This window comes from Orcinus orca, chromosome 11 (genome assembly GCF_937001465.1).
Source record: "Orcinus orca chromosome 11, mOrcOrc1.1, whole genome shotgun sequence".
NCBI classification, from domain to species: domain Eukaryota; kingdom Metazoa; phylum Chordata; class Mammalia; order Artiodactyla; family Delphinidae; genus Orcinus; species Orcinus orca.
The window spans coordinates 40,024,125-40,051,595 of NC_064569.1; the positions used below are offsets into that span (position 1 = coordinate 40,024,125).

Genomic DNA, 27,471 nt, shown 5'->3' on the forward strand with positions numbered 1-27,471 from the left:
GTAATATTCCACTGTATATATGTACCACATCTTCTTTATCCATTCCACTGTCGGTGGACATTTAGGTTGCTTCCATGACCTGGCTATTGTAAACAGTGCTGCAATGAACATTGGGGTGCATGTGTCTTTTTGAATTATGGTTTTCTCTGGGTATATGCCCAGTAGTGGGATTGCTGGGTCATATGGTAATTCTATTTTTAGTTTTTTAAGGAACCTCCATACTGTTCTCCATAGTGGCTGTACCAATTTACATTCCCACCAACAGTATAGGAGGGTTCCCTTTTCTCCACATCCTCTCCAGCATGTATTGTTTGTAGACATTTTTTTTCTAAACCTTCTTTTTTTTATTTTTTAATTTTTGGCTGCATTGGGTCTTCACTGCTGCACACGGGCTTTCTCTAGTTGCAGCAAGCAGGGGTTACTCTTCGTTGCGGTGCACTGGCTTCTCATTACGGTGGCTTCTCTTGTTGTGGAGCACAGGCTTAGTTGCTCCGCGGCCTGTGGGATCTTCCCAGACCAGTGATTGAACTCGTATCCTCTGCATTGGCAGGCTGATTCTTAACCACTGCACCACCAGGGAAGCCCTGTTTGTAGACTTTTTGATGATGGCCATTTTGACCAGCATGAGGTGATACCTCATCATAGTCTTGATTTGCATTTCTCTAATAATTAAAATTGTTGAGCATCTTTTCATGTGCTTTTTGGCTATCTGTATATCTTTAGAGAAATGTCTCTTTAGATCTTCTGCCCATTTTTTGATTGGGTTGTTTAGTAACACTGTTAATGCAATGCCAAGGTCTTTGTACTCTGTTTATAGTGAAACAATATAGATATTCTTGTTCCTGTAGTTCCCTTATACTATTTGTTTTCTCCAGATTATATCATTACCCATGACACCACGTTATCCACATGTCACCCATGACTCTCTCAAAAATTATTACTGTGCTTTGTTTATGGTGACCACAAATGCAAGTCTTACCCAGAATATGCAAGAAAATTTGAACAACAATTTGTTTTATGGTCATGTTAAATTTTCATTCAGAATTTTATACCATAAGCATAGAAAAACACCTCTTCTAATCATATCTTCTCTTATACTCTTTAAACCATAATCACAGCATTCCCAGACTGTGATCTCTTTCAATGTTAACGACATCCTTACCTTCCACACATCATGGATAGAGCAAGAGGAATGATATCATTTGCGCATGTCTCCTTTGGCATGACTTAAGACTGACATGGGTAAGAACATTGTATCACCACAGCATTCAGAAGAAAGAGAGGACATTAGTTGGGAAGGGCCTGTTGGCACTGTGGAGCGACAGTCTCAAAAGCAGCCAGAAGTGATCTTGGAGGAGGAAGGGGGGGCTACTCCCAGAGGACTGCCTGACATACGTCCCAGAGTCTTTGGAGGAGATGGAGTGACTACCCTGGGTGCCAGTGGTGGGGTGGGCAGGGGGCGGGGGTGGGAGTGGCTTGAGTGTAGTGATGTACAGGATAAAAGATGCCTGCTGTCATTCTGTTGTCCTCTGGTGCTGTGGACCACACACAGCTCCACAGTCAGAACACTGACAGGAGAGGATCAATACAGGGACCCATACATACAACTCAAGCCCAAAGGTTAGTAGAAGACTGTTGGTAGCCCAGAGGCCTGAGCTCTTCTTCTGTCTGACCCCCAAGTAGGCATGTCAGCATGATCCTGGAGACCCAGTCTCATGCGATTCCACAAAAGAAATACTGTGCTGGCTAGCACGAGTGATCAGCTCACCAGGATGCCCTCTTGGAGTTGAGACCTGATCACAGGGCCTTGGGATAATGCCACAGGCATGAGTTTCAGAGTTCCTCGGGCATCCTGGAATTGGAGAACCCCATGAAGGGGAGAAATTGGGAAAAGGGCTCAGCAGGACCTGGTCTGGGCTGAGCCTTGATGGCACTATTGGCCCAGGTTGGTCCCAGGCACATGAGGGAGACTTAGAAAATTTCCAGGAAGGCCTTCCAAAGCATGAGGCCCTCTGAGGCACAAGACCCAGGACAGGGGTCTGGGAATAAGGGTATTATTATAAGTGATTGCAACTTGTGAAGATAAGTTGTAAAAAGAGCTTCCACCTAGTTCTCTCTGTCACTGGGATTGCTCACTCTGGGAGAAGCCAGCCCTCATGCTGTGAGGACACTCAAACAGCCCTGTGGAGGAGCCCATTTGGAGAGCATCTAAGGTCTCCTACCAATAGCCAGCACCAACTTGTCAGCCATACCTTGGAAGTAATTCCTCTAGCTCCAGTCAAGCCTTTGGATAACTGCATCCTTGGCTGACATCTGATTGCAACCTCATGAGAGACCCTGAGTCAGAAATGGAGGGAATAATCTATGCCATCAATGAATGAATAAACTATGTCAGTCAACACTGTACAGGCCAAACTCTTAGCAACCTCTTGTTCTAGGTGGAGAATTCAATATTAGCTTGACAAAAGATTTCTTGTGGCTTAAGTATGGCAAGGAAATAGCTACTGCTGTACCTGAAAGGGCCACATCAGTACAAAGGTAAAAACTTCTGCAGCAGCCTGTGTGAATTGATGACCAGGAACCAGATAGGCCCTGTTCCCAAGCACTTTAGCCCCAGAAATGTGGCAGAAATTAGGGTGGGGTAGGGAGAGAAACCTCAAGGAAGACTTAATGTATTTTCTCCCACTCCAGTGGAATAAGGTTCAGAGTAAACATTAGGTTGCACTATAGAAAATAAAATGTTTATTGCATATCTGCATTTGTGTACTGAGAATCATACCCTGTCTATTTGTATTCTTTACTGAAAAGATAGTTATTCTAGCCTTCTAGGGATTTCCCTGGCGGTCCAGTGGTTAGGACTGCGCGCTTTCACTGCTGAGGGCCCGGGTTCTGGGTTCCATCCCTGGTCGGGGAGATGCGGCCAAAAAAAAACCTATTCTATCTTTCTAGAAAGCAGTTTCCTAAATCCTGCATTCTGATTTGATCTTCACTGATCAAATGCTTAATCTAAATTTCTTCTCTTATTTTGCCAGAACATTTTCTGTCCATGGGCCTGTTTCCTTATTTGTAAAATGAGGGGCAGGGGTGGATCTATGTTTTGTGCAGTCCCAAACATCTACAATTATAAGGCTGTATTTAAGAAAAAGAATACAAAATTATGTAATAAAGCCAATATTTATTTAGAATAAGAAATCATTACAGATTTTAAAATGCTGACAAAACCACAAACATAACACAATTCAAAAAACCCACATTATTATTACTAACTTGCCTGTCAACCACTATACGCTTTTTTATCTTTTTCTACTTTTTTTGGCTGCATACTCTTTGCCTCTTCGTATGACCATGTTGTATTATTTTTATAAGATATTAAGCGATACTAGACAGATAAATTAGCAAAAAAAAGTTTTTGAAAAAAATTGATAGTGCAGAAACTTTTTTTTTTAAATCTGTCTCAGAACTCCTTACTATAAGTTCTTGCTTCTTGTCCTCGGGGAGCTCCAGTCCTTTGATTTTCCTTGGCTTAGTTTCTTCAGGGCTGCCAGAGCAGCTCAGCCAGATAGCCACACTCGTTCCCCTCCCACCCACTGCACTAATACCCACCTCCCCCAAGCAAGGTGGATGGGGAGGTGGTCCTTGCAACCCGCTGGCCCCGCCCAAGACCCCAGGGCCACCACTTAGGCTTAGAGTGTGATTTCCAGGGTGAGGTCCGTGCGTCCGATGCAGGAATGGGTCTGCTAATTCCTCCTCGAGTTCCTGGAGAATGCGCTGAGCCCGGCTTCACTAGATTCACGGTAAATTGGCCCTTGTGAGAGCGCTTTTATAGGTGTTCTCTGAATCTCTTTCCCCCTTTAACAGTCCATGACCAGAATCCCGGGACTTCGCGGTGCTATCCCACCGCGCGTATTGGAGGCTGAATTACTTGCTCTGTGTCTTGGGTGGGGCCTGCCCCTCTTCTTTTTGTCCACTAGAGGCGGCTTTGGACCGCGACCCTTTCTTACTATGAGGGAAGAAGGCGGATATCTTTCGCTACGACGCTGGTTGGCGGCTAGAGTCTTGATCGACACGGGCGTCAAGCAAATGGCTCGGAAGTAAGCAGCCATTGTTTATGCACGTACAGCCAATGGAAAGGCAGAAATGCAACCAACGGCCAATGAGGACTTGCCTTAAGCGGAACGCGGGGGCGGGGCTTCCCTCGAGGGGCGGACGCGAGGTAAAGAGTCCGGAGCGGACCCTGGGAGAGTCAGAAGCACATCCGGTTGTAGGAGAGCTGTCTGGGCTCCTGAGCGGCGGGTTGGAAGGTACGTCTGAAGCTAGGACTGCGCAAGCCGGGAGTGAGAAATGGAAAGAGGGTTAGCAGTTGTTGCTTGAGCAAGAGTGGGAGTAGTCTCCGTTTTCGGACTGACTGCATCCTGGGGAAAGTGGGCCCTGTTCGACAACTGGACTCCGGAAAGCTAGGCGGGGAGGGGAGGAAAACGAGAACTACTACCGCGCCTGCGCAACCGTACCGGAGCGGGGGAGGGGCGGGGACGAGTCCAAGGCGCGGATTCTGCATGCCAGCGCTAGCGAAGGCTCCTTCTTGGCCTTCTTTCTCCCCCCCATTGCGCGTCCCTCCTCCTCCTCCGCCCGGTGTAGACGGCCCAGGCCCAGCCTCGATCCCTTGAATTCAGGGCACGTCCCCCGCACCTTCCTTCCGAGGAGAATGAAAGCGAAACCTTACGGGTTTGTGGTCATCGCCGCCCCACCCGACAGATCCCTGGCCTGCTGGGGGTCCTCTTGGCCGGGCCCCATTTGGGTGAGCGGCGGGGGCTGGGACTCAGGAGGGCCTGGTCCGGCAGGCTGCCCTGTCACGGCGGGGCGGGTGATGTCACACTCCTCTGTGACCCGCGAGGCTCCTTAGTTACTTGGAAGCCAACAGCAGAGGCGGGAGGTGAGGAGAGACCCGGGCCAGGCCTGGCTTGCCAGGCCCCCAGGGCGGCCGCGCTCTGGTCTGATTGGTTACCTTTGGACAGGTGAGGTGGCTTTAGCTTTGCTTGGTCCTGGGCCTTGTGGGCGTCTTTCTCAAAGTCCGCTCAGGAAAGGCGTCGTTGGGCGGTTGTTTTTCTTTTTTTCTTGGACGTACTTGCTGGAGCTGTGGTATTTTTGTGTGTTTATTAAGGGAGGAATTGCAGCCCGGTGCCAGCCCAGGTTGCATTGCCTGCCGCATGAGCCTTTCATTGACCAAACAACAACAAAAACCTTTCTGAACTTGAGTCTCTGTTCCAGTAATAGTTAACTTGTGAATGTGTAATCACGTAGAAGAGCTGACTGTGCCTGAAACATAGACAAAAATTTCAAGGTTAAAGGTTAGTGGCGAATGGGCTTTTCTAGTTATTTATTTCAAGTTTATCTTTTGGTTGTATGTGTAGTTTAAGAATTAAGTTCAAGAAAGATAAAAGTTTCATAACTACATTTCTTACAGCTTCTGCAAACACATTTCTGTAATTATTTGATTTACCCTCTTTGGTGTTTTATTATTCCTCCTTGTCTAACTTTTTTTTTGGCCTGGCTTCAAGAGTATGTTGACATTTAGATTCTCTGCCATTTTCCTCCAGTGGGGTCAGAATGGCTGAATCCTTGAGAAATGCAGTCTGTAATTTGGATTCAGAGTTTCCTTCTTCCATTATTCATTTTGTTGTGGAAACCTGGCTTAGTACCCTCTTTCTTCCCTTCTCTCCCTTCCCCAGTATTGATCCAGTGAAGTCTCACTCTCCTAAAGAATAGGAAAGGTAAAATTAATCCAGATATTTGGTCAGCATTTCCACGTCTTTTCTTGATTTATGCATATGGCTCGTACTTACTGTAGAAATGCTGAAAAATGCAGAAAAGTATAATAGGAATCAACATATGTTTGTTGTTTTACAATTTCTCTTGACCTATAGCTGAAACTATAGGAAAACTTGCTTTTCAGCTGTAGGGTGTAATAGTAGAAAGAGCACCAGGGTTGAGAGGTCAGAAGACCCCTAACCTGATTCTGGCTCTACTATTTAAAAAAATAATAATTAATTATTTATTTATTTTTGGCTGCATTAGGGGTGTTCGTTGCTGCGCGTGGGCTTTCTCTAGTCGCGGCGAGCGGGGGCTATTCTTCGTTGCGGTGCGCGGGCTTCTCCTTGCGGTGGCTTCTCTTGTTGCGGAGCACGGGCTCTAGGCGCGCGGGCTTCAGTAGTTGCTCTGCGGCATGTTGGATCTTCCCGGACCAGGGCTCGAATCCGTGTCCCCTGCATTGGCAGGCGGATTCCTAACCACCGCGCCACCAGGGAAGTCCGTGGCTCTACTATTTCAACTTTCTGATGTTGGTTAGTACTAATGTCCATTTAATGTCCATTTTAAAGTGTTTAGCACTTTACAATAATTTCACACAGATTTTCTTATCGGCATTCATTGAGCTTAGTAGAGCAGGTGTTAGCTAATCATCCTTCCAGATGAGGAAGCCTAGATGACCTTAGGTAAAATGATTTCCCAAAGTTATGTGGTAGAATATGGCAGGACTTGTGACTCCAAATCGAGTGCTCGTGCCACTATTATGCTGCCTTTTTGAACTTACTTTTTAAACTTTAAAGTGGGACTAATCATTCTTGCCCTTTCTTCATGTGTGTGATGGTCAAAGGGAATAGTGTATATAATAAAACACTTTGAAATTTGTTTAATTTCATATAAATGCAGTCAGTGGTATTGTTATAAAAGGTACTATTGCTAGCCTGAAGAGTTTCACTTTATTTCATAAACTACCCAAGGGTATTAGTCTCCTCTGGGAAGACACTGAATATTCTCTTGAGGCACTATCCTGCTAAATTTTCCTTTGCTACTTTGACTTGGCCGTAGAATCCGCTGGAAGTGTCTTTTACTCCACCTTGTTTTCCTCTAGAGTTTCTACCCAAATTTCATGAAGTAGCTTTTATATTATACATACTCATTTTTGTTTTCAAAACCAGTATTCAAACCAAGGAGAGAAAAACTGTAGAGACTGGTTTTTAGGGCCATTTCAGTGGCCCTCTATTAAGGTAGGCTCCTCTGTGAGCCAGCTGGGGAATGTTGATTTGTGGTCGCAACACTTGATTAGATGATGGGGGTCTAGATTTACTCTAGAGACTTAAGTGTGGGGGGTGCTTACAGGGAAAAGTGTGAGAAAAGTTCCTGAACAATTAACTGGAATCCAAAACACTTGGGGGAAAAAAAGGGCTTCAAGGATGAGGGCTGAGTGGGTGTGCTGTTTGTCCTAATCTACGTCTACTCTCATTTGGGCTAAATATGGTTTTATTGGGCAGGGATTGCTGGTTTATACTGGAGGATGATTATGTATTTAGGACATTGGGACCGTTCTGCGATTCAGTGTCTGTCAAACAGTTGTGCTTATAGAGAGGGAGATTCAGCAAAGCGTGTCAGTTTGATGCAAAAAATAATAATAATTCATTGAAGGAAGTAGGCATTCCATCTCCAGTTACTGGTTTGGTTCTGAGGCAGCCTCCTAGAGATTCAGGGTTACCTAATCCAGGGATTTTGGTTCAAGTTAAGGGATGGGCTGGGACATCTAGAGTCCAAATCTAGGACAATCAAAGCCCAGCCCTAGTCGAGACAGAATTTCTTGGATTTCCTGAAATCAAACTGACCTATGTCCTAGGGGTTGCAAGGAAAGCATCAAGCTAATAAACATTTACTTCATCAAATTCTCTACCACATCACATTATCACTTTGTGGTCATTAGGCTGTCTCAGAACCTTTGTGGTCCTGGGGGACAGGAGGTACAGTGTAAATGTGCCAGAGGAGAGGCATGCCATTTAAACAAAAGTCATTTTAATCAGTAGTAAGATTTACCAGGTTCCTTCAAATTCCAGTTTATAATTTTCTTAGACTCCCCCTCCCCCCCATTTAATTTTACTCTCTCATTTGGGTAAATATTATGCCTTCAGGATGTAGCTAGCTGTGAGTTAGTGATTCAATTATATATATATGTATATATTTTAACATCTTTATTGGAGTATAATTGCTTTACAATGGTTTGTTAGTTTCTGTTTTATAACAAAGTGAATCAGCTACACATACACATATATCCCCATATCTCCTCCCTCTTGCATCTCCCTCCCACCCTCCCTATCCCACCCCTCTAGGTGGTCACAAAGCACCGAGCTGATCTCCCTCTGCTATGTGGCTGCTTCGCAGTAGCTATCTGTTTTACATTTGGTAGTGTATATATGTCCATGCCACTCTCTCACTTTGTCCAAGCTTACCCTTCCCCCTCCCTGTGTCCTCAAGTCCATTTTCTACGTCTGCATCTTTATTCCTGTCCTGCCCCTAGGTTCTTCAGAACCAGTTTTTTTTTTAGTTCCATTTACATGTGTTAGCATACAGTATTTGTTTTTCTCTTTCTGACTTACTTCACTCTGTGTGACAGACTCTAGGCCTATCCACCTCACTACAAATAACTCAATTTCGTTTCTTTTTTATGGCTGAGTAATATTCCATTGTATAAATGTGCCACAACTTCTTTATCCATTCATCCATCGATGGACACTTAGGTTGCTTCCATGTCCCGGCCATTGTAAATAGTGCTGCAGTGAACATTATGGTACATGACTCTTTTTGAATTATGGTTTTCTCTGGGTATATGCCCAGTAGTGGGGTTGCTGGGTCGTATGGTAGTTCTATTTTTAGTTTTTTAAGGAACCTCCATACTATTTTCCATAGTGGCTGTATCAGTTTACATTCCCACCAACAGTGCAGGAAGGTTCCCTTTTCTCCACACCCTCTCCAGCATTTATTGTTTGTAGATTTTTTGATGGCCATTCTGGCTGCTGTGAGGTGATACCTCACTGTAGTTTTGATTTGCATTACTCTAATGATTAGTGATGTTGAGCATCCTTTCATGTGTTTGTTGGCAATTTGTATATCTTCTTTGGAGAAATGTCTGTTTAGGTCTTCTGCCCATTTTTGGATTGGGTTGTTTGTTTTTTTGATATTGAGCTGCATGAGCTGCTTGTAAATTTTGGAGATTAATCCTTTGTCAGTTGCTTCATTTGTAAATATTTTGTCCCATTCTGAGGGTTGTCTTTTCGTCTTCTTTATGGTTTCCTTTGCTGTGCAAAAGCTTTGAAGTTTCATTAGGTCCCATTTGTCTTTGTTTTTATTTCCATTTCTCTAGGAAGTGGGTCAAAAAGGATCTTGCTGTGATTTATGTCATAGAGCGTTCTGCCTATGTTTTCCTCTAAGAGTTTTATAATGTCTGGCCTTACATTTAGGTCTTTAATCCATTTTGAGTTTATTTTTGTGTATGGTGTTAGGGAGTGTTCTAATTTCATTCATAAATGTAGCTGTCCAGTTTTCCCAGCACCACTTATTGAAGAGGCTGTCTTTTCTCCATTGTATATTCTTGCCTCCTTTATCAAAAATAAGGTGACCATATGTGCATGGGTTTATCTCTGGGCTTTCTATCCTGTTCCATTGATCTATATTTCTGTTTTTGTGCCAGTACCATACTGTCTTGATTACTGTAGCTTTGTAGTATAGTCCGAAGTCCAGGAGCCTGATTCCTCCAGCTCTGTTTTTCTTTCTCAAGATTGCTTTGGCTATTCGGGGTCTTTTGTGTTTCCATACAAATGGTGAAATTTTTTGTTCTAGTTCTGTGAAAAATGCCATTGGTAGTTTGATAGGGATTGCATTGAATCTGTAGATTGTTTTGGGTAGTATAGTCATTTTCAGTGTTGATTCTTCCAATCCAAGAACATGGTATGTCTCTCCATCTGTTTGTATCATCTTTAATTTTTTTCATCAGTGTCTTATAGTTTTCTGCATACAGGTCTTTTGTCTCCTTAGGTAGGTTTATTCCAAGGTATTTTATTCTTTTTGTTGCAGTGGTAAATGGGAGGGTTTCCTTAATTTCTCTTTCAGATTTTTCATCATTATTGTACAGGAATGCACGAGATCTCTGTGCATTAATTTTGTATCCTGCTACTTTACCAAATTCATTGATTAGCTCTGGTAGTTTTCTGGTAGCATCTTTAGGATTCTCTATGTATAGTATCTTGTCATCTGCAAACAGTGGCACCGTTACTCCTTCTTTTCCAATTTGGATTCCTTTTATTTCATTTTCTTCTCTGATTGCTGTGGCTAAAACTTCCAAAACTGTGTTGAATAATAGTGGTGAGAGTTGCCAACCTTGTCTTGTTCCTGCTCTTAGAGGAAATGGTTTCCGTTTTTCACCATTGAGAATGGTGTTGGCTGTAGGTTTGTCATATATGGCCTTTATTATGTTGAGGTAAGTTCCCTCTATGCCTACTTTCTGGAGGGTTTTTATCATAAGTGGGTGTTGAATTTTGTCAAAAGCTTTTTCTGCATCTATTGAGATGATCATATGGTTTTTCTCCTTCACTTTGTTAATGTGGTGTATCACCTTGATTGATTTGTGTATACTGAAGAATCCTTGCATTCTTGGGATAAACCCCAGTTGCTCATGGTGTATGATCCTTTTAATGTGCTGTTGGATTCTGTTTGGTAGTATTTTGTTGAGGATTTTTGCATCTATGTTCATCAGTGATATTGGCCTGTAGTTTCTTTTCTTTGTGACATCTTTTTCTGGTTTTGGTATCAGGGTGATGGTGGCCTTGTAGGATGAGTTTGGGAGTGTTCCTTACTCTGCTGTATTTTGGAAGAGTTTGAGAAGGATAGGTGTTAGCTCTTCTGTAAATGTTTGTTAGAATTTGCTTGTGAAGCCATCTGGTCCTGGGCTTTTGTTTGTTGGAAAATTTTTAATCAGTTTCAGTGCTTGTGATTGGTCTGTTTATATTTTCTGTTTCTTCCTGGTTCAGTCTCAGAGGTTGTGCTTTTCTAAGAATTTGTCCATTTCTTCCAGGTTGTCCATTTTATTGACATATAGTTGCTTGTAGTAATGTCTCATGATCCTTTGTATTTCTGCAGTGTCAGTTGTTACTTCTCCTTTTTCTTTCTTTCTTTTTTTTTTTTTTTTTTTTGCGCGCCTCTCACTGTTGCGGCCTCTCCTGTTGCGCAGCGCAGGCTCAGCAGCCATGGCTCACGGGCCCAGCCGCTCCACGGCATGTGGGATCTTCCTGGACCGGGGCACAAACCCGTGTCCCCTGCATCGGCAGGCGGACTCTGAACCACTGCGCCACCAGGGAAGCCCCTCCTTTTTCATTTCTAATTCTTGAATAATACATTTAAAAAATTAAAATACAGAGCATATGTAAATTAGGCCTATGGTAAATGTCTTCTAAAACTAGATTTTTTTTTTTAATGTGGACCATTTTTAAAGTCTTTATTGAATTTGTTACAATATTGTTTCTGTTTTATGTTTTGGTTTTTTGGCCACTAGGCATGTGGGATCTTAGCTCCCGGACTAGGGACTGAACCCTTACCCCCTCCATTGGAAGTGGAAGGTGAAGTCTTAACCACTGGACTGCCAGGGAAGTCCCTAAAACTAGACTTCTAAAAGGGAAAATCATCACCTGTAGCCTGTGAAGGGTGTGTTTGGAACATTCATTAAATGATTATAAACAACAACAAAAATTTAAGAACAGGGGGAAAATCGTGCACTGAGGACATGAGAGTAATGAATTACACTAGTAAAAACAATGGTTAATATATTGAGCTGGTCTTATGTACGAAGCACTGTTCTTAGCATGAAGCACTATTCTTAGCACGAAGCACTAGTCTTAGCACGTTGTATTATCTCACTTAGTCCTCATCCGTATGAAGTAGGGAATATTAAGTGTTATTATTTTACAAATGAGGAAACTGAAGCACAGTGAGGTTAAGTGCCAGAAACTTGCTCAGTCACACAGCTAAGGAAGTAGCCAAGATTCAAACGCAGCAGGCTGTGCTCTTAACCACTATGCTAGGGACATGGTTGTAGAGTCTACAAACTATTCAGTAGAAAGAACTACTAAAAAAAATTACAATTCCCCCCCCCCCACCACCACCTTTTTTTGTTTAACCACATGAGATTTTTCTTCTCTCAAGTATCAATTTGGTCCCTTTTGGGGGTGTGGGAACAGGATTCAAGATGGTTGAATTACTACAACAGGAATAAAGAATCATATAATTCGTGCACTGAATGTTTAATTAAATGTGTGAACAATGTTTCTTTGGTTGGTTTAATGTTGTTAAATTGTATACACTGAGGCAGCCTCTCGGCTGGATCCAGGAGTCAGCAAGCTTTTCTTTGTTAAAGGCAAGGATTTTTTAAAAATGAATACTAAATGCATGATTGTTTTGCATAGCTTTTGGCCACTTGGCCATGTTTCATATGCATTGTACTTAGTAGGTGTTGGAATAAGATTGAGGAGAATTTTTTTTTTTTTTTAATTTAAGGCTTAGCTGTTGATAATATTTTGTTTTAGGACATGGGTAAGGAAGATTCTTAGAAAACAACAAGAGATTTAACAATATGTAAGAAGACAAAGATGTTAATTGATAAGAATATCTGTCTCCTCCTACCTGCCCCTGCTGCCCTTCCCTCCTCAAACAAAAGCAGACTCCAGGAATACCTAACTCAGAACAATGTGTTTACTTGAGTTTTTCTATCTTGATAAACCTATGCAGTAAGGGTTTTTTTGTTTTTGTTTTTTTGGCAGCATTGGGTCTTCGTTGCTTCACGTGGGCTTTCTCTAGTTGTGGCTAGCTGGGGCTACTCCTTGTTGCGGTGTGTGTGCTTCTTGTGGTGGCTTCTCTTGTGGAGCACGGGCGCTAGGGCGCTAGGTGCATGGGCTCCAGTAGTTGTGGCGCGCGGGCTCTAGAGCGCAGGCTCAGTAGTTGTGGCGCATGGGCTTAGTTGCTCCATGGCATGTGGGATCTTCCTGGACCAGTGCTCAAACCCGTGGCCCCTGCATTGACAGGGGGATTCTTATCCACTTCGCCACCAGGGAAGTCCTATTGTGCAATAAGTTTTTTGTTTTGTTTTCGGGTGGCTCTAGCAGAGAGGCTGGCCTGGGGAACCACAGATGGTGACACTTCCAACAAAGCTTGAGCAATATATGCATGACAAATTTTGACAAGTTTTGGTATCCTGCCTTTCAAAGGATGAAGGCATAAAATGAGTCTCTAAACTAAATTAAAGGAATTTGGTTATGTAACACCTGAACATTTACTTCTCATTTACAAATGCAGTGCAGGCAAATTTCCCATGGGTCTCTGAGGCACTGTCCACCTCCCTGTTTTAGATTTGAGTATAGAACTCTGTATGAGTTGGGGTCCAGGGTGAGACAGACTATTGCTGGTATCCGTTCCGTAATGGGCTTCAGTGTATGTTAGGGGGAGTCCTATAATGAATAAGTTTTGAGTAACTTGTAGTATACGTTTTCCCTTTATTTTGGTAAAATATATATAACATAAAATTTATCATTTTAATGTACTTTTACATTTATTTTTATTTTTTATTTTGTTTATTTTTTTGGCCGTGCTGCACGGCTTGCAGGATCCTAGTTCCTTGACCAGGGACTGAACCTGGGCACTCGGCAGTGAAAATGCGGAGGAGTCCCAACCACTGGACTGCCAGGGAATTCCCTGTACTTTTTTTTTAAAACCGAGATTTTCGCTTAACTATGGGGGCCCCTCTGGAATGTTAGCCGAGTTACTTGGTTAATGGTTTTGAATACTTCAAGCCCTGTTGAGAGCTGTCTGTCCCTGGGACTGAAAATACTTTTGGTATGGGAGCTGCTATTTTTGAGTTATGAATGCAATTTAATCTTGTTTAGCTGAGTTTGCATATGAACCATTGAAACGTAGATACCTTTTCTCTACAGCTTCTGAGCACAAGTAGTTGAGGCTAAGATAGAAAACTGGTAAGTTTAGTCTATCTGGCAAAAGTTATAAGAACAGTTTTTTTTGTTTTGTTTTGGTTTTTTTGTGTTACGCTGGCCTCTCACTGTTGTGGCCTCTCCCGTTGCGGAGCACAGGCTCCGGACGCTCAGGTTCAGCGGCCATGGCTCACGGGCCCAGCCGCTGCACAGCATGTGGGATCTTCCCGGACCGGGGCACGAACCTGTGTCCCCTGCATCGGTAGGCGGACTCTCAACCACTGCGCCACCAGGGAAGCCCTAAGAACAGTTTTAACTCATTACTTATCTGTATGTTAGTTCTTGTCTGTCTAGAACAGACCGAGAGCAAACTGTCATATATTTCCTTGATTCTAAGACCTAACTTTTTTCTCCTCTAATTTTAACAGTTCTGAAATTATGTCATATATACATCATATCATATTTATTAAATGTATACTTTTGCATTTTTCCCCATGAAGCTGCTGCTACTAAAATTGCTGTGTACCTTTGCATCTAAAAAATTTGGTGATTACATACTTCACTTAAATTTTAGAGTTGGTAGTAATGTTGGAAAACTGGTTTTAATTAATTTTTTAATGATTTTAAATTGCAAGGCACTAAATCATGGAGAAATTCATATTTGATACCTCTGTCCCTGCCCTCACAACCTTTGATGGTTTTGGTTTTTCCATCAGCAGTTGTAAGAGAGACAGTCAGTACCCCCTGGGAAATGCCAGAGAGCAAACTGACATTCTCCCCTCACACAGTTTCGATTCATTGGGGTCTGGTTACAGAGTGTTGCCCCTTTCTGACTAATAATCCCCAGGGTATTTAACACACACACACCCCCACACACACTTCAACTCTTGAAATTGGAAGCAAGAGGCACTCTAGCTTTGTTGTGAATACTGAGAAACTTGGCTCTGAAGGTTGCTTCAGTGCTGTTGCAAGTTCTGTCTAGGGATGTCATTAAGGCTGTTAATGGAAGCTTTAAACAAAGACACTTTCCAGGTGCTGGATTCTGCCATCCTGTAAGTGTGTTCTCTAGAGGACGGATTCATCATGGTTATGGAAGGCTTTGGTTGGCCGTGCAAAAGCCTGCAACCATTGCACCATCTAGATCAAGAGGGCCCAGAACCCCGTGACTTAGAGGTGAGAGGAACAGCTTTAGTAGGTTCTGCAGCTTCTCACTGTATCTATCCTTAAGAACAAAACTAACAATACAATTGAGGTGAGTAGGGATGTTGGTGAGAAAGGAAAGAGGAAATCAGAGAAAGCAAGCCAGCCATTGTAATTGTTCCATATATGAGAGAGAGCCTCAGGAAACACGCGGTAGTGATGCTTGTGAACTCTAAGGATGGCATCTTTCCACTGGCCCAGAATTCCTCGGGAAGTCATTTTGGGGATTGTTACTTTTATTGCCTGGATTAATTTTGCTGAGTTTTGGGCTAGGTGCTGATAGAATGGGTGTGAGTAGTAGGCCTGTCTTTGAAACAACTTAGCTTTAATCCCCTCCTCTCCCCTGTTTTTGGCTGATTTGAAATGAATGGGTATTATGGGTCTAATAAGAATCTGGAGGATTGATATTTAGGAAGGATGAAAGCTCTTGATTAGATTTTTAGTTCTGTAGGTTAAATGTGTTTATTTAGGATTGCATGTGAGATAGGGGAGAGAGCAAAACTTAAGATCCTGACTTTATGGTATTGATGTAATGTAACCTGGTTGTAGTTCAGTTTTAAAATGCCCTTTCTGACACTTGGGACAGTTGACAAGATCTGAATAAGGTCTGTAGATTAGGTAATGGTATTGTATTGTTAATTTACTGATTTTGATCATTGTTTTCAGGATATACATACTGAAGTGTTTAGATGTAAAGAGGCATTGTGTCTTGCATAGTTAGGAAAAGGTCTCCATATATGGCTATATGGGGGGGGATAAAGCAAATATGGTGACACACTAACATTTAGGAAATCTGGGTGAAGTGTGCAGAAATTCCTTGTACTATTCCCACTCTTCTGTAAGAAAGCTTCTGAGATTGTGTTTTAAAAAATTCTCTCTGCACAAATTTCTTTTTCATGGAGGAACTTTCCTCTTTTTAAAACTGTGGCTCCCTTACAGTTCAGTTCTAAATTGCATTGGGTGGAAAGTTTCTAAATGTATATTTAAAAAATGCAAGCCCTAGTGTCAGATCCAGCTTTATAATTTTTCTTCTTTATCTTTAAACTTCTGTGCCTTTGCTGAGGGAATTCTGTGGCATCTTGAAAAAATGACAAGTTGCCTTATGTTCCAGTAAGACTGGGTCCCTTTAACTAGCTTGCTAATAGAGAATTTCTCAAAGAAACAAACTGTCTTTTAAAGGGGCAGGATGGGGCTTCCCTGGTGGTGCAGTGGTTGAGCGTCCGCCTGCCGGTGCAGGGGACACGGGTTCGTGCCCCGGTCCGGGAAGATCCCACATGTCACGGAGCGGCTGGGCCCGTGAGCCATGGCCTCTGAGCCTGTGTGTCCAGAGCCTGGGCTCCACAACGGGAGAGGCCACAACAGTGAGAGGCCCGCGTACTGAAGGAAAAAAAAAAAAAAGATGTTAAAGGGGCAGGTTATCTTCTGAAAGAATAGAAATCAAATGCTAGTAATGAAACAGTTTGGGGAGAAGAAGATGGGTTCCTCTGTCCCCTTTAAAATGGTTGCGTATGATTGCAAATGTATTCTTGAAGGAAATATATAAAAATGCAAATGGTGGTGTTAGGGCAGTGGGATTTTAGATATAACTTTCATTTTTCCAAACTTGTATGTTGCTGTTTTTCACAAGAAAGTTGTTATTTTGTGTGTCCTTGTATCTTTACAATAACTTTTCTTATTTCCTTGATTCCACAGAGTGGAGGCTGTGTCCCACAGAATCTAGCATCATGAACATATTTGATCGGAAGATCAACTTTGATGCACTCCTTAAATTTTCCCACATGTAAGTGCTTTGACCTTAACTGTACTTTCTTATTACATTTCCCTTTATATCTTGTTTCTTTTCCTTTTCCTGGTGTATTAACTTTTGTACGTGTAAACTAACATATTAACTTTGCTAGAATCCAGAGGATCTGATAAAAGCACCCAAAGTCTAAGGGCTGCGGTGTGGTCGCTGGAAAGCCATTTAGTTATTTTAGTTTGGGTAATGATTGTTCATAGTTTGGGCATTGGGGCTTTCCACAGCATTTAAGATTTTCTGTTTGTTAACCTAGTTTTCAAAGCATTCTTTTTTTTGTTTTGTTTTGTTTTGTTTTGTGGTACGCGGGCCTCTCACTGTTGTGGCCTCTCCCATTGCGGAGCACAGGCTCAGCGGCCATGGCTCACGGGCCCAGCCGCTCTGCGGCATGTGGGATCTTCCCGGACCGGGGCACGAACCCGTGTCCCCTGCATCGGCAGGCGGACTCTCAACCACTGCGCCACCAGGGAAGCCCCCAAAGCATTCTTTTTTTATTGTACCAAAACTTCCACATATTCCCTGGGAAGAAGAAGGAAAATTATTCTTAGCTTAGAGATGAGATTGGTCCTGGAGTAATGGCCATTATTAACATTGTTTCCTAGAACCCCCTCGACGCAGCAGCACCTGAAGAAGGTCTATGCCAGTTTTGCCCTCTGTATGTTTGTGGCGGCTGCCGGGGCCTATGTCCATGTGGTCACCCATTTCATTCAGGTAAGAGCAGTTTTCTCCTCTAGTTGCTGTGGCCCAAATCGCATTAGGAAGACACTAGCTCAGCAGGGTAGTACAAGCCTATGTCCTTCCTTAATACTTCTGAGTAGTTTGGGATCGGAACCCAGCCAGAGCCAGTTGTAAATCAGGACATGCAGAACCATTTAATTTTTCTGCCAACTCTGCCCTCTCTAGATACTGAAAACAGGATGTTTTGACCCTGACACTGAACGGTGTGCTGCTGACACACAAGACCCCCACCCACTGGGGAGAGGTCTGCGTGCTGGGGTGGTTTTGCACAGTAACCTTTTTATCTTTTCTTCCTCTTTTTTTGCCTGAATGACTGTAGTACTTGGATACAAAACACTGATTGTATGATTATCAGGAGAGACAGGGTTGAGACCTTTAAGGATTTGGCCCATTTTACTCTTTGAGAAACTCATTTTCCTTTGTTGAGTGAGAGTTTGAGTTTGGCTAGAAGCAATAAAAGGGATGGTTGAGGAATACTCGAAAAGTTTGAAGCTCACTAACCAAGACCTGTCCCTTTTGGAGTGGCCTTTTTAGTGTAAGTACAGGGGTGCAGCTTTGTTGGCATTTGGCGCTGCTGAGGAGTGGCATGATCGGGCATCCCCGCGCTCAGGCACCTCCTGGCACAGGCTGTGTGAAAAATTGCTCTAGACACTCAGAGATAGGGCTTTGATCCCTCGAGTTCAGACTACAACATATTCTACCTTTTAGGCAAAAGTGGCCCTTTTGGTTTCTGGTTGTGTTTTTGTTTGTTTTTTAAAGTAATATAGTGAAATATAGTCATCCTCATTATTCATGGATTCCGTATTTGTGATTTACCTACTCAGCAAAATTCATTTGTAACCCTAAAATCAGTTCTAATGGTGTTTTTGTGGACCTTTGCAGCCATACACAGATTGGCAAAAAATTCGAGCTGTCCATTGCACCATGTTCTAGCTGAGGTTGAATGTGGCAACACTGCCTTCTTTCAAGCTCTCATACTGTAAACAAGTGTCTTTTTCATAGTCTATTTAGTGCCACATTTTCTGCATTTTTATAATTTTTCTTGGTGATTTTGATGTTTAAAATGGCCTCAGGCATAGTGCTAAAAAGTGCTGAGTGGTGTTACTAAGTGCAAGACTGTGATGTGCCTTGTAGAGAAAATACATGTGTTAGATAAGCTTTGTTCAGGCATGAATTACAGTGCGGCTGGGCACGAGTTCTATGTTGATGAGTCGACAGTATATATCCAAGTGTCTTTAAACAGAAAAGACATATACCACAAGGTTTTGTATTGACCAGTTGATAAAAATGTGACAGGAGGCTCGAAAGAGCTTAAACCTTTATTTCCTCCAGGAGCATTTGTTCAGTATCACTGATTCATTGCTTACAGTGGCTGTATAGAGCAGAACTACTGTGAAAACTGAGGATTGACTCTACCTTTAAAAGAAGGAAGAAACTTTGGTGTCTACATACATCCTTGATGATTTTCCTCTCTAATGCTTGTAACTTTTCCCACTTGCTTTAAAACAAAATTTTTTTTCTTATAAAACTAATGCATGTTCATTGTAGAGAATTTAGAAAACAGCCTAGTGATAAGAAGGAAATATAAAACTCCATAATCCCATCATCCTAAATTAACTTAACATTTTGGTTCTTACTCTCTTAGTTCATTCTGGCTGCTATAACAGAATACCATAAACTGGGTGGCTTAAACAACAAACGTTTCTCAGAGTTTGGGAGGCTGGGAAGTCCAAGATCATGATAGGTGCTGGGAGGCTGGGAAGTCCAAGATCATGATAGGTGCTGGCAGATTTGTTCTGTGGTGAGGGCCAGCTTCTCCCGTGTCATCACATGGTAGAAGGGGCAGGGGAGCTCTCTGGGATCTCTTTTATAAGGTCACTAATCTCCCTTTGTGAAGGCTCCACCCTTATGATCTAATCACCTTCCAAAGACCCCACCTCCAAATACCATTGAATTGAGGGTTAGGATTTAAACATGAATTTGAGGGAGGAGCACAATCATTCAGTTTTTTCTCTGTGTGTGTATATACATTTGTATGTGTGTGTGTGTGTGTGTGTGTGTGTGTTTTAAAGTGATCAAAGAGAGGTCATTCCTACTTGTTCTGCAGATTGGAATATGCTTCAAGCACTTGTCACTTTGATTCATCTTTTCTGTTTCTTGGGTCAGACTCATAATTTGACTTGAGCAGTTACAGTTGATGGACTGCCTCCAGCATCCACCATGGTCCTGACCTTGTCCTTCAAGCTTCTGGTTTTTCTCCTCAGCCCTCACTGCCTTTTCTGCTGCCTCCAGGTTAGAAGCAAATATTAGGAAGTCCAGGTGAATATTTGAACCCAATAAGGTCTCTTGCAAAATAAATTTGATACTTTCAAGTGTTTAATTATTGACTGGATCTGACAGGCTGGCCTGCTGTCTGCCTTGGGCTCCCTGGGGTTGATGATTTGGCTGATGGCAACACCTCATAGCCATGAAACTGAGCAAAAAAGACTGGGACTTCTTGCTGGATTTGCTTTCCTTACAGGTACGTTAAGGGATTGGTTGAATTTTGAGGGAGGGACACTGTATTTTTAGTATCTCTTTAGATTAAGGCCCAAGATATATATTTATTCAGATGCACCCCAACTGGCACACTGTACCATCCTGTCTTGTATTTGAGTGTGCCTTGTATTGCTTTCTTATTTCATATAGGTGCATCTTGCTTCCCCATCTAGAGGGCTCTTTGTGACTAGTGTCTGTGACTTCTACTTTTGTATCCAAAAATAAGCATTTGTGTGCTTGAATGAATGAGGTTTAAGAGCTTAGGTAGCATAGCTTGTTAATGGTGGACATGGGACTAAACTAGGCCAAGGATCTGACTTAGTTGAACTCACACTGGCAACTATCATAGGAGCATCTGTTCTGAATCTTGTGGACAGTTAATTAAAGTCATACATTGAGATCCATCCTACAGGGCACTTTGCTGATTCTCAAGAAAAGAATTAAAAGTGCAGATCTTCTAGAATTGTCATTAAGGAAAACAGGTCTCAAAGTACATAGTAAAAATATTTGCAAAGCAACATTTGAGTTAGTACAACGTTCTGAGTGCGTCTAATCTATACAGTGTTGAAGAAATTGTAGAAAGGAAGGGATTTAGAGATTAAGATTTTTAGATCAGGGAAAGCTAGTTTTTGAAGGTATTAAAGGGGTGGGATTATCAGAAGGAGAGAAAAGCCAGAGTAGAGGAGATGTTGGAGCTGGAACAGGTTGCCGCTGCACCCTCCTGTTGGCAGGTGTCCACCTGCAGAACCGGTCTGGCCTTTTCTTCTACAGAGGGAGTCAGCCTTCATGACTACAGGTTGTTGGCCACAAGGCACTGCTTTGCTCTTTATCCTTTTCATCTAATTCCTGATTTGGCCTACATTACAGTCTCATATCACTGCTCTTCAGAGTTTTGCAGCCTTATAATTTAGCTGGAAAATGTTTGACATGCCTGCTTCATTTTTCCTAATGTCTATTCCTACTGGGTCATCTATGATTTTCAGCCAAGGGGACAGTTGTGCAGGTCTGTCCATAAATAACTCAGTCGAGTATTTGTTCTCTGGAAAACAGTTAAGAATGGAAGAGAGAAAGATTTAATTACGTTAGTCCACTTGTTTTGTTGTTTTCTAGGACTGTAGGCATGCCCATGCTATTGATGATCAGCTTTGGGATGAGAATCCTCTTCAGAAATTGGTGTTAATGCTGTGTTCTGTGGCTTTTTGTTTTCTAGGAGTTGGCCTGGGCCCTGCTCTGGACTTGTGCATTGCCATCAACCCCAGGTAACTATTACTAGTGTCTTATGAATATACCTTCTAAATATACCTTCTAAGTATAGGTTATATACCTGTAGCCCTTGATATAATGGTCTTTTCCCTTAACAGCATCCTTCCCACCGCCTTCCTGGGCACAGCAATGATCTTCACCTGCTTCACCCTGAGTGCACTCTATGCCAGGCGCCGTAGCTACCTCTTTCTGGGAGGTATGTGTGGACTGGAAAATAGGGAGAGAGTCTCCACTTTAGCCAGAATTCTCACTAGGACCTTTCCCCTCGCCTCCAACTTGTGACTGTTGGGTTGAAATTGAAAGCCTTCATTTTGGGGGGCAAGTAAAGAATGGCCTTAATGGGATTGCTTTGCATCGCTTTGGCTTTTCTCAAGATGGCTTTTCGTCTTCTCTTACAGGTGTCTTGATGTCGGCCATGAGCCTGATGCTCTTGTCTTCCCTGGGGAATCTTTTCTTCGGATCCTTTTGGCTCTTCCAGGTGAGATTTGCATATACCTTTGCAGCAGCCATTTACCTTGCATTTCTTTTTCTTGCTTAACCCCCTATAGCCAAGATAGACTAGGAATTCTCATCTTTGTGGGGCAGTGCTCCTGAAGCCTCGCCACTCACCCTCCCAGGACGGAGCCTTCTGCTACAGGTGGAAATACAAACTGAACAGGGGTTGGACATTGCAGTGGAGATGGTTTGCTCAGAGATCATTTTTCTAAAGCCAGTCCAGCAGTGGCTCCTTGTTAAAATGATGGAAGCTCTTCCAGTGACCTGAAAAAATAAGTGCAGAATTGTACCTAGGGAAGTAATATGGTCTTCACTGTGGGCTTCAGTTCCCACGAATGTTAATGTCAGTAGGGTTAGCATTCGATGTACTTTCAAGTGGCCAAGGGCCAGAAAGAGGTATGGCTGTTTTTTCTCTACAATGTCTACCACATGGTAACCTCATCTCATTCTTCTTTTGTTAGGCAAACCTGTATGTGGGACTGGTGGTCATGTGTGGCTTTGTCCTTTTTGATACTCAGCTCATTATTGAAAAGGCTGAAAATGGAGATAAAGATTATATCTGGTGAGTGTGAAACCTGGTCTTTAATGAGTATGAAGTGGAGAGGCATACTCTTCCATTTGACGACTCTTTTCTCATTCTCTGGGATGATCTTTTGCTTGACTCCCCTTTCTTTCCAAATCGGTAGGAATAAGAGTGGCCCAGATGGCACTGGCTGACCTCTGTGGCCACAGGGGCATACATGATCGGATAGCCATGGTTTTGGAACTGTGCACTAAAAAGCATCGTTTCCCTCAATTCCTGAAAGACATCAGATTTTTAAAAGTTGGACTAATAATATGTATTTAATTATCCATACTTTGAATAGTGGTTACCTCTAGGCAGAGGAGAGGGAAAGGAATCTTTCACCTTTTACTCTTAATACTGTTGTATTCTTTAAACCTTTAACAATGAGAAGAAGATATGCATATAATTTTTTTAATGTAGTAATCCTCTCAGAATCTCAACTAGTTAATGGTAGTTCCAGGGTTCAGACTTAGGCCTCTGCAGAGTCTAAATTTTCTTTTCTCTGTGCTCCATGGCTTCGCTGAGTTGAAGAGGATCTCAGACACTAGAGTTTTACTTAGTTGGTGGTGGAGTGCTGGTGAAGTTGACTCTTGGGGTTGGGGCAGGGTTTCTGTGTTCTGCACCTTTGTGGGCTTGTGGATAAAGGAAAGTGGGAAGTGCAGTTTGTGACCTGGTTCTTCTCTTTCAGGCACTGCGTTGACCTCTTCTTAGATTTCGTTACTCTCTTCAGAAAACTCATGATGATCCTGGCTATGAATGAGAAGGTTAGCACCACCTAAAGATGAAAGACTGGCTCCTGAGCTCAGCATCTATGTGTACTTAAAGCTTGAGAACTTGCTCACACTGTGTGGGTCCAGGGTAACTGTAAGGCAGGCCGCTGAGTAAGAGTTCAACTAGAAGTCTTTAGCTGTCGGAGAAAAAGGAACAAGTAAAAATCATCCTTTTTTTTTTTTTTTTTCTTTTTTAAATGAATCCCTGAGATTAGTATCAAAAGGAAAAGAGCTTTAGTGGCAACAAGAAACAATCTACTATATGAGGAATTTAAAGGCTGTAAAGATAGTTGTGACTCAAAAAGATATCCTAGAGGATTTATATAATACCACCAGCTTTTGTATATATATTTTAGAAATAGGCCAGTTTTACCCATTTGTTAGTCTTAATTTTTTTCAAGAGAGGCATTCTATATAGGGTTAGTAAGTGGCAGACATCATCCATTCCAGTAGTAGGGGAATAAATGAAAGCACAGGCCTTTCTTTACAGAACTTAAGGTGGAATGTGAGTTGGTACAGTGGTGATGGAAGCAGTTGACCAGATGGGATTGGTGGTCCTCTGTCTGGTCTGTACCGCGATTGGACTGAGGACCAAGCAGGTCCTCCAGTTTCAGTCAAAACAACATCCTTTTCATCCATGTAGTGATACTCTGGGCTTCCCCCAGTGCAATGAAGAGTTCAACTGGACTGTATTATTTCGAATGCTGATTTATGCTGAGGATTTATGCTTTCTTCTCAGGCCTAATGGAAAGTTGATCTTGGCTTGGTCTTGGCCTCTCGTTTAGTTACTTTAGGGTACACCGCTGGCCTGCAGCCTTCAGTGGTTGGGATCTGAGCTGTCGTGGTTGTGAGTAGCCAGGAGTGGGTAGGCAGCCCACCTAGCTACTCATGGGGTAGCAACGGGAACAGCTGCTTAACCTTTATTCTTGTCAAGTCTGTAGCAACTTGGGAGACCACCAGCAGAAGATGGTTAAGATTTAGTTCCTCCTATACTGAAGGAGCATCTCTCCTCCCTTTTTACTGTCCGGATCCCTTCCAATCACTAACCAAAGGCAGTGAGGTATCGGCTGACTCAAGAGTTTTAGCTTAAATGTCAATGCCAGAAGTTAATTGGGTAATTTTCCTCCATTTCTAGGATAAGAAGAAGGAGAAGAAGTGAAATGACCATCCAGCCTTCCCCAGTTTGACTTCCTCTCCCTCTGCCCCTCATTTCCTCTTTGCACACATTACAGGTGGCGTGTTCTGTGATAATGAAAAGCATCAGAAAAGCTTTTGTACTTTGTGGTTTTCTCTGTTTTGAATTTTTTGATCAAAAAACTGATTAGCAAATTATAGTTTGGAGTTTGGCTTCATATTTTTGGGGTTCTTCCCCGCTCCCTTTTCTGTCATCCCCCACCCCTAGCCTCTTCCTCTGCTCAGGCAGCCAGTCCGCCGTGATGAGCGGGATCTGCAGAGTCCGCCTTGCGACTGCGCTTCACCCAGTGGACCTGAACTGTTCGGTAGAGACGCCTTGCTCGGCCCTTCTTCCCGCAGCGTTGTTTGCTTTATGTGCGTTTCCTATGGGACTAGGCAGTGTGTTTTCCATTGGAAAGACGTTTGCTGGTCCCATTGCTACTCAGGCTTATTATGTCTGAGCCGCCGACCCCTGCAGAGAACATGAAAAGCCTCTTCTGGTGGGTGCTTCGCTTCCCCTGAGCTGCCGGAGTCACTGCTGCTCCGGCAGACGTGCCTTCCTGCCTTGCCGTCACGGAAGGAGTGTGGATTTGTGTGGGTTCCTTTTCCACTCCCTTGTGTGGCCCTTGGAATCTGCCTGCCTTCCATCCGTGGGGTGGGAGGGTTTCAGCACAAAGGGAAATTCTTGTCAGCATCTATGAAGTGGCTGATTATGTATGGCAAGATATAATGTAGAGTTCCCAGACTTGCCCTTTTTTTTTGTTTAATTGATCACTACCTTGGTTACTGAGTGGCCTCTACCAGGTGGCTGTGATTAAAGGTCCCGGGAGAGGAAGGATAGAGAAGGGGCATGGCTGAGCCTCTGAGGTAATTGTGACTAATCCTGCCAGACCCAGACGAGGGCCTGTTTGGGGCAGGGGAGAGTAGTGTCTCCCCCATTAACTGAGTGGGTCTTTGTTCACACCAGTGGCACGGGCCGTGATGGCTTGGGAGGCAGCGTTCATAACAGTCCTTAGGTGCGTTTTTGTCTTATCTTGGGCACTAATAGGTAGTGTCGGCCAGAGATTTGGGGCAGTAGATACATGTCCATTTTACAGATGCACTTCAGGTTTTGGTCTGTTCACCTGTTTCTGGAAATCTGCAGCCTTCTTCAGGCAGGGGCTGGGCGACCAAACCTGCAAGACTTCTGCTTTCCTACAGCTCTGTGTTTGCAAGTGTGTGTGGGGGGGGGGGCAGTACTAACGGGGTCACCAGCTCCTTCCCTGTGAGCTGCCACAGCCACAGCTGGCACAGAAGGTCAGGCAGCCTTGGGAGCATTTGCAGCTCTGGCTACTCACAGGGCTTCAACGTAAGGGGAACTGAGCCATCGAAAACTCATTGCTAGTAGGACACCATTTTGGCTTTCCCTGTTCACAACCAGTACACAGTTTGACCCAGTGGCTACTGGTTCACAGCGCACCACGTCACTGTGCCATCCCGTGAAACAGTTTTGTTCCCAGGCTGTGTGATTCCTGGAGTGGCATGCCACTCGGAATGGCTCGCTGCTGCAGAGGATGCTGCCCTCTGATTTAACTGCTGTCTCCAGCCTGTGGCTTGAGACTTTACTAAAAGGGATTTCCTTCCCGTTCAGCCCCCAATAGCAACTCTCCCTACATTTGTTGATTCTCTGCTAGGCCTGAGAATCTGAGTTACATCTCCTGAAGCCAAACTCCACCTCTTGCGCTTTTTTTGCTTGGGATGAGGAGTTTTTCTTTAGAAACAGTGCCAAGAATGACAAGATATAAAAAACTACTTTTAAAGAAAATGCCTAACAGGTTTTTAATACAGTAATCACTGTAATTATCACTTTCTTTTCGAGTTCTTTGGTTTCCAGCTCAGGCTGCATTCTCTAACTCATACTGTGAAGACAAAGGTGTTTTTGATTCAGAAATATATGGAATCTACATAGTCTTAATTTGTAAAAAATAAAGAAAATTCCTTAACCTTTCCTTGTGTAAGTGTGTGTGAAATCCAAGGCCACAGCTGAACGGGAGGTTTGGGGTGCTGTCTGACTTCTTGTTCTTGGGGCTGGGAGTAGGACAGGATTAAGTTTGCTCTAGGTATGAATAGAAATAAAGAGACCCCCCACTTGGGCCTCTCAGTCTGTAGCCCCAGCTTGCCACAGATGTTGGGGATATTCTCTGTTCCATACACAGCCCAGGCCTTTTTCTGGTCCTCCTCCTACCCAGCCTTTATCATAGGGGGTTCACGGTAGCAGCACGTGTAGTTGGTTCCAGTATACAGCCAAGCTTTGCCATTTGGGGATGCATAATGGAAAAAGCATGACAATTCACTCATTTTGCAAGTACCGTGGTCTGCAATATCTGTGGTCACCCACTGGGCCTGGCTCTATTCCCGACGGTAGAAATCATCAGTGAAAATATAAAAATCCTTGTCCTCATAGAGTTTATATATGTGATTATAAACCAAAATTTGCATTACAGTCAGGTTACTCCATTTTGTCACACTTGCCCTCTGGTTGTCACCCTCATTGTAAACAGCTTCCTGTTACTCTGACTCCTGGCTGAGGCCCCAGCTGAGGTGGAGCAGGAAATGTGAGGTGTTTCAGGTACTATCTTTGCATCCTCAATCTTTGTAACCAGGGCAGGGCAGTGAGCTCCCTTTTAGTCTCCCAACTAGCCCATCAGTCACAAGTTAAACAGAAGAGGTTAACACACCGCTTGTTCCACGCCTAGCAGACCTGCAGGCTGAGCTAGAGCGGGGAAGGCATCGGTGGGCAGCAGAAGTGGAAGGATGTCTGTGCTGGGAGAATAGACGGTCTGTTCTGTGAAGCAGGGGATCAGATGGGGGCGTCCACTTGGTGTCAGGTAATGTGCTCCATGCTGGGGCTAGAGGTGGATATAGTTAATGCTTTTCAGTCATCATGGCGGAGCAGTGCAGGAGAGCTACATGCAGACATTAAGTTCTTACAGGTAAACACAGGGCCATGGATAACAGAGAGAGCCCTGCTCCTGGTTCAGGGAAAAGTGTGTTGGAGATGATAACCTGAACTAAGGTGAAATCTCGAACATTGAGTCAAGTGAGACAAGGGATGAGGTTAGAAAGGCAGTGGTAGGAGTGGGTGTTTTCAGGTCAAGGGATTAGTATGAG

At 43.3% G+C, this 27,471-nt stretch overlaps 1 protein-coding gene and 1 long non-coding RNA gene across 3 annotated transcripts; both read left to right on the forward strand.

Moving 5' to 3' along the window:
• The first annotated feature begins 4,173 nt into the window (after positions 1 to 4,173).
• Positions 4,174 to 26,308, forward strand: TMBIM6 (transmembrane BAX inhibitor motif containing 6). Of its 2 annotated transcripts, none has more exons than XM_049694878.1 (10): positions 4,174 to 4,301; positions 16,677 to 16,764; positions 17,382 to 17,490; positions 19,918 to 20,038; positions 21,266 to 21,314; positions 21,417 to 21,514; positions 21,717 to 21,796; positions 22,275 to 22,375; positions 23,067 to 23,142; positions 24,284 to 26,308. In XM_049694878.1, exons 2-10 carry the CDS (start codon positions 16,709 to 16,711, stop codon positions 24,305 to 24,307), a joined length of 714 nt encoding a protein of 237 aa, XP_049550835.1. In that variant the 5' UTR covers positions 4,174 to 4,301; positions 16,677 to 16,708; the 3' UTR covers positions 24,308 to 26,308. The 2 variants fall into 2 exon arrangements, with proteins under 2 accessions (XP_049550835.1, XP_049550836.1); XM_049694879.1 differs by lacking the exon at positions 4,174 to 4,301 and adding an exon at positions 4,990 to 5,012.
• LOC125960547 (uncharacterized) lies at positions 17,497 to 19,661 on the forward strand. Its single transcript, XR_007470328.1, has 2 exons — positions 17,497 to 19,261; positions 19,297 to 19,661. It is a non-coding gene; the product is annotated as an uncharacterized LOC125960547 (long non-coding RNA).
• Positions 26,309 to 27,471: the final 1,163 nt, after the last annotated feature.

Coding starts and splice junctions, on each gene's coding strand:
- TMBIM6 (XM_049694878.1), top strand. CDS start 16,709: ATGAACATATTTGATCGGAAGATCAACTTTGATGCACTCCTTAAATTT. Junction 16,765..17,381: donor CTCCTTAAATTTTCCCACAT/GTAAGTGCTTTG, acceptor ATTGTTTCCTAG/AACCCCCTCGACGCAGCAGC. Junction 21,515..21,716: donor TAGCTACCTCTTTCTGGGAG/GTATGTGTGGAC, acceptor CTTCTCTTACAG/GTGTCTTGATGTCGGCCATG.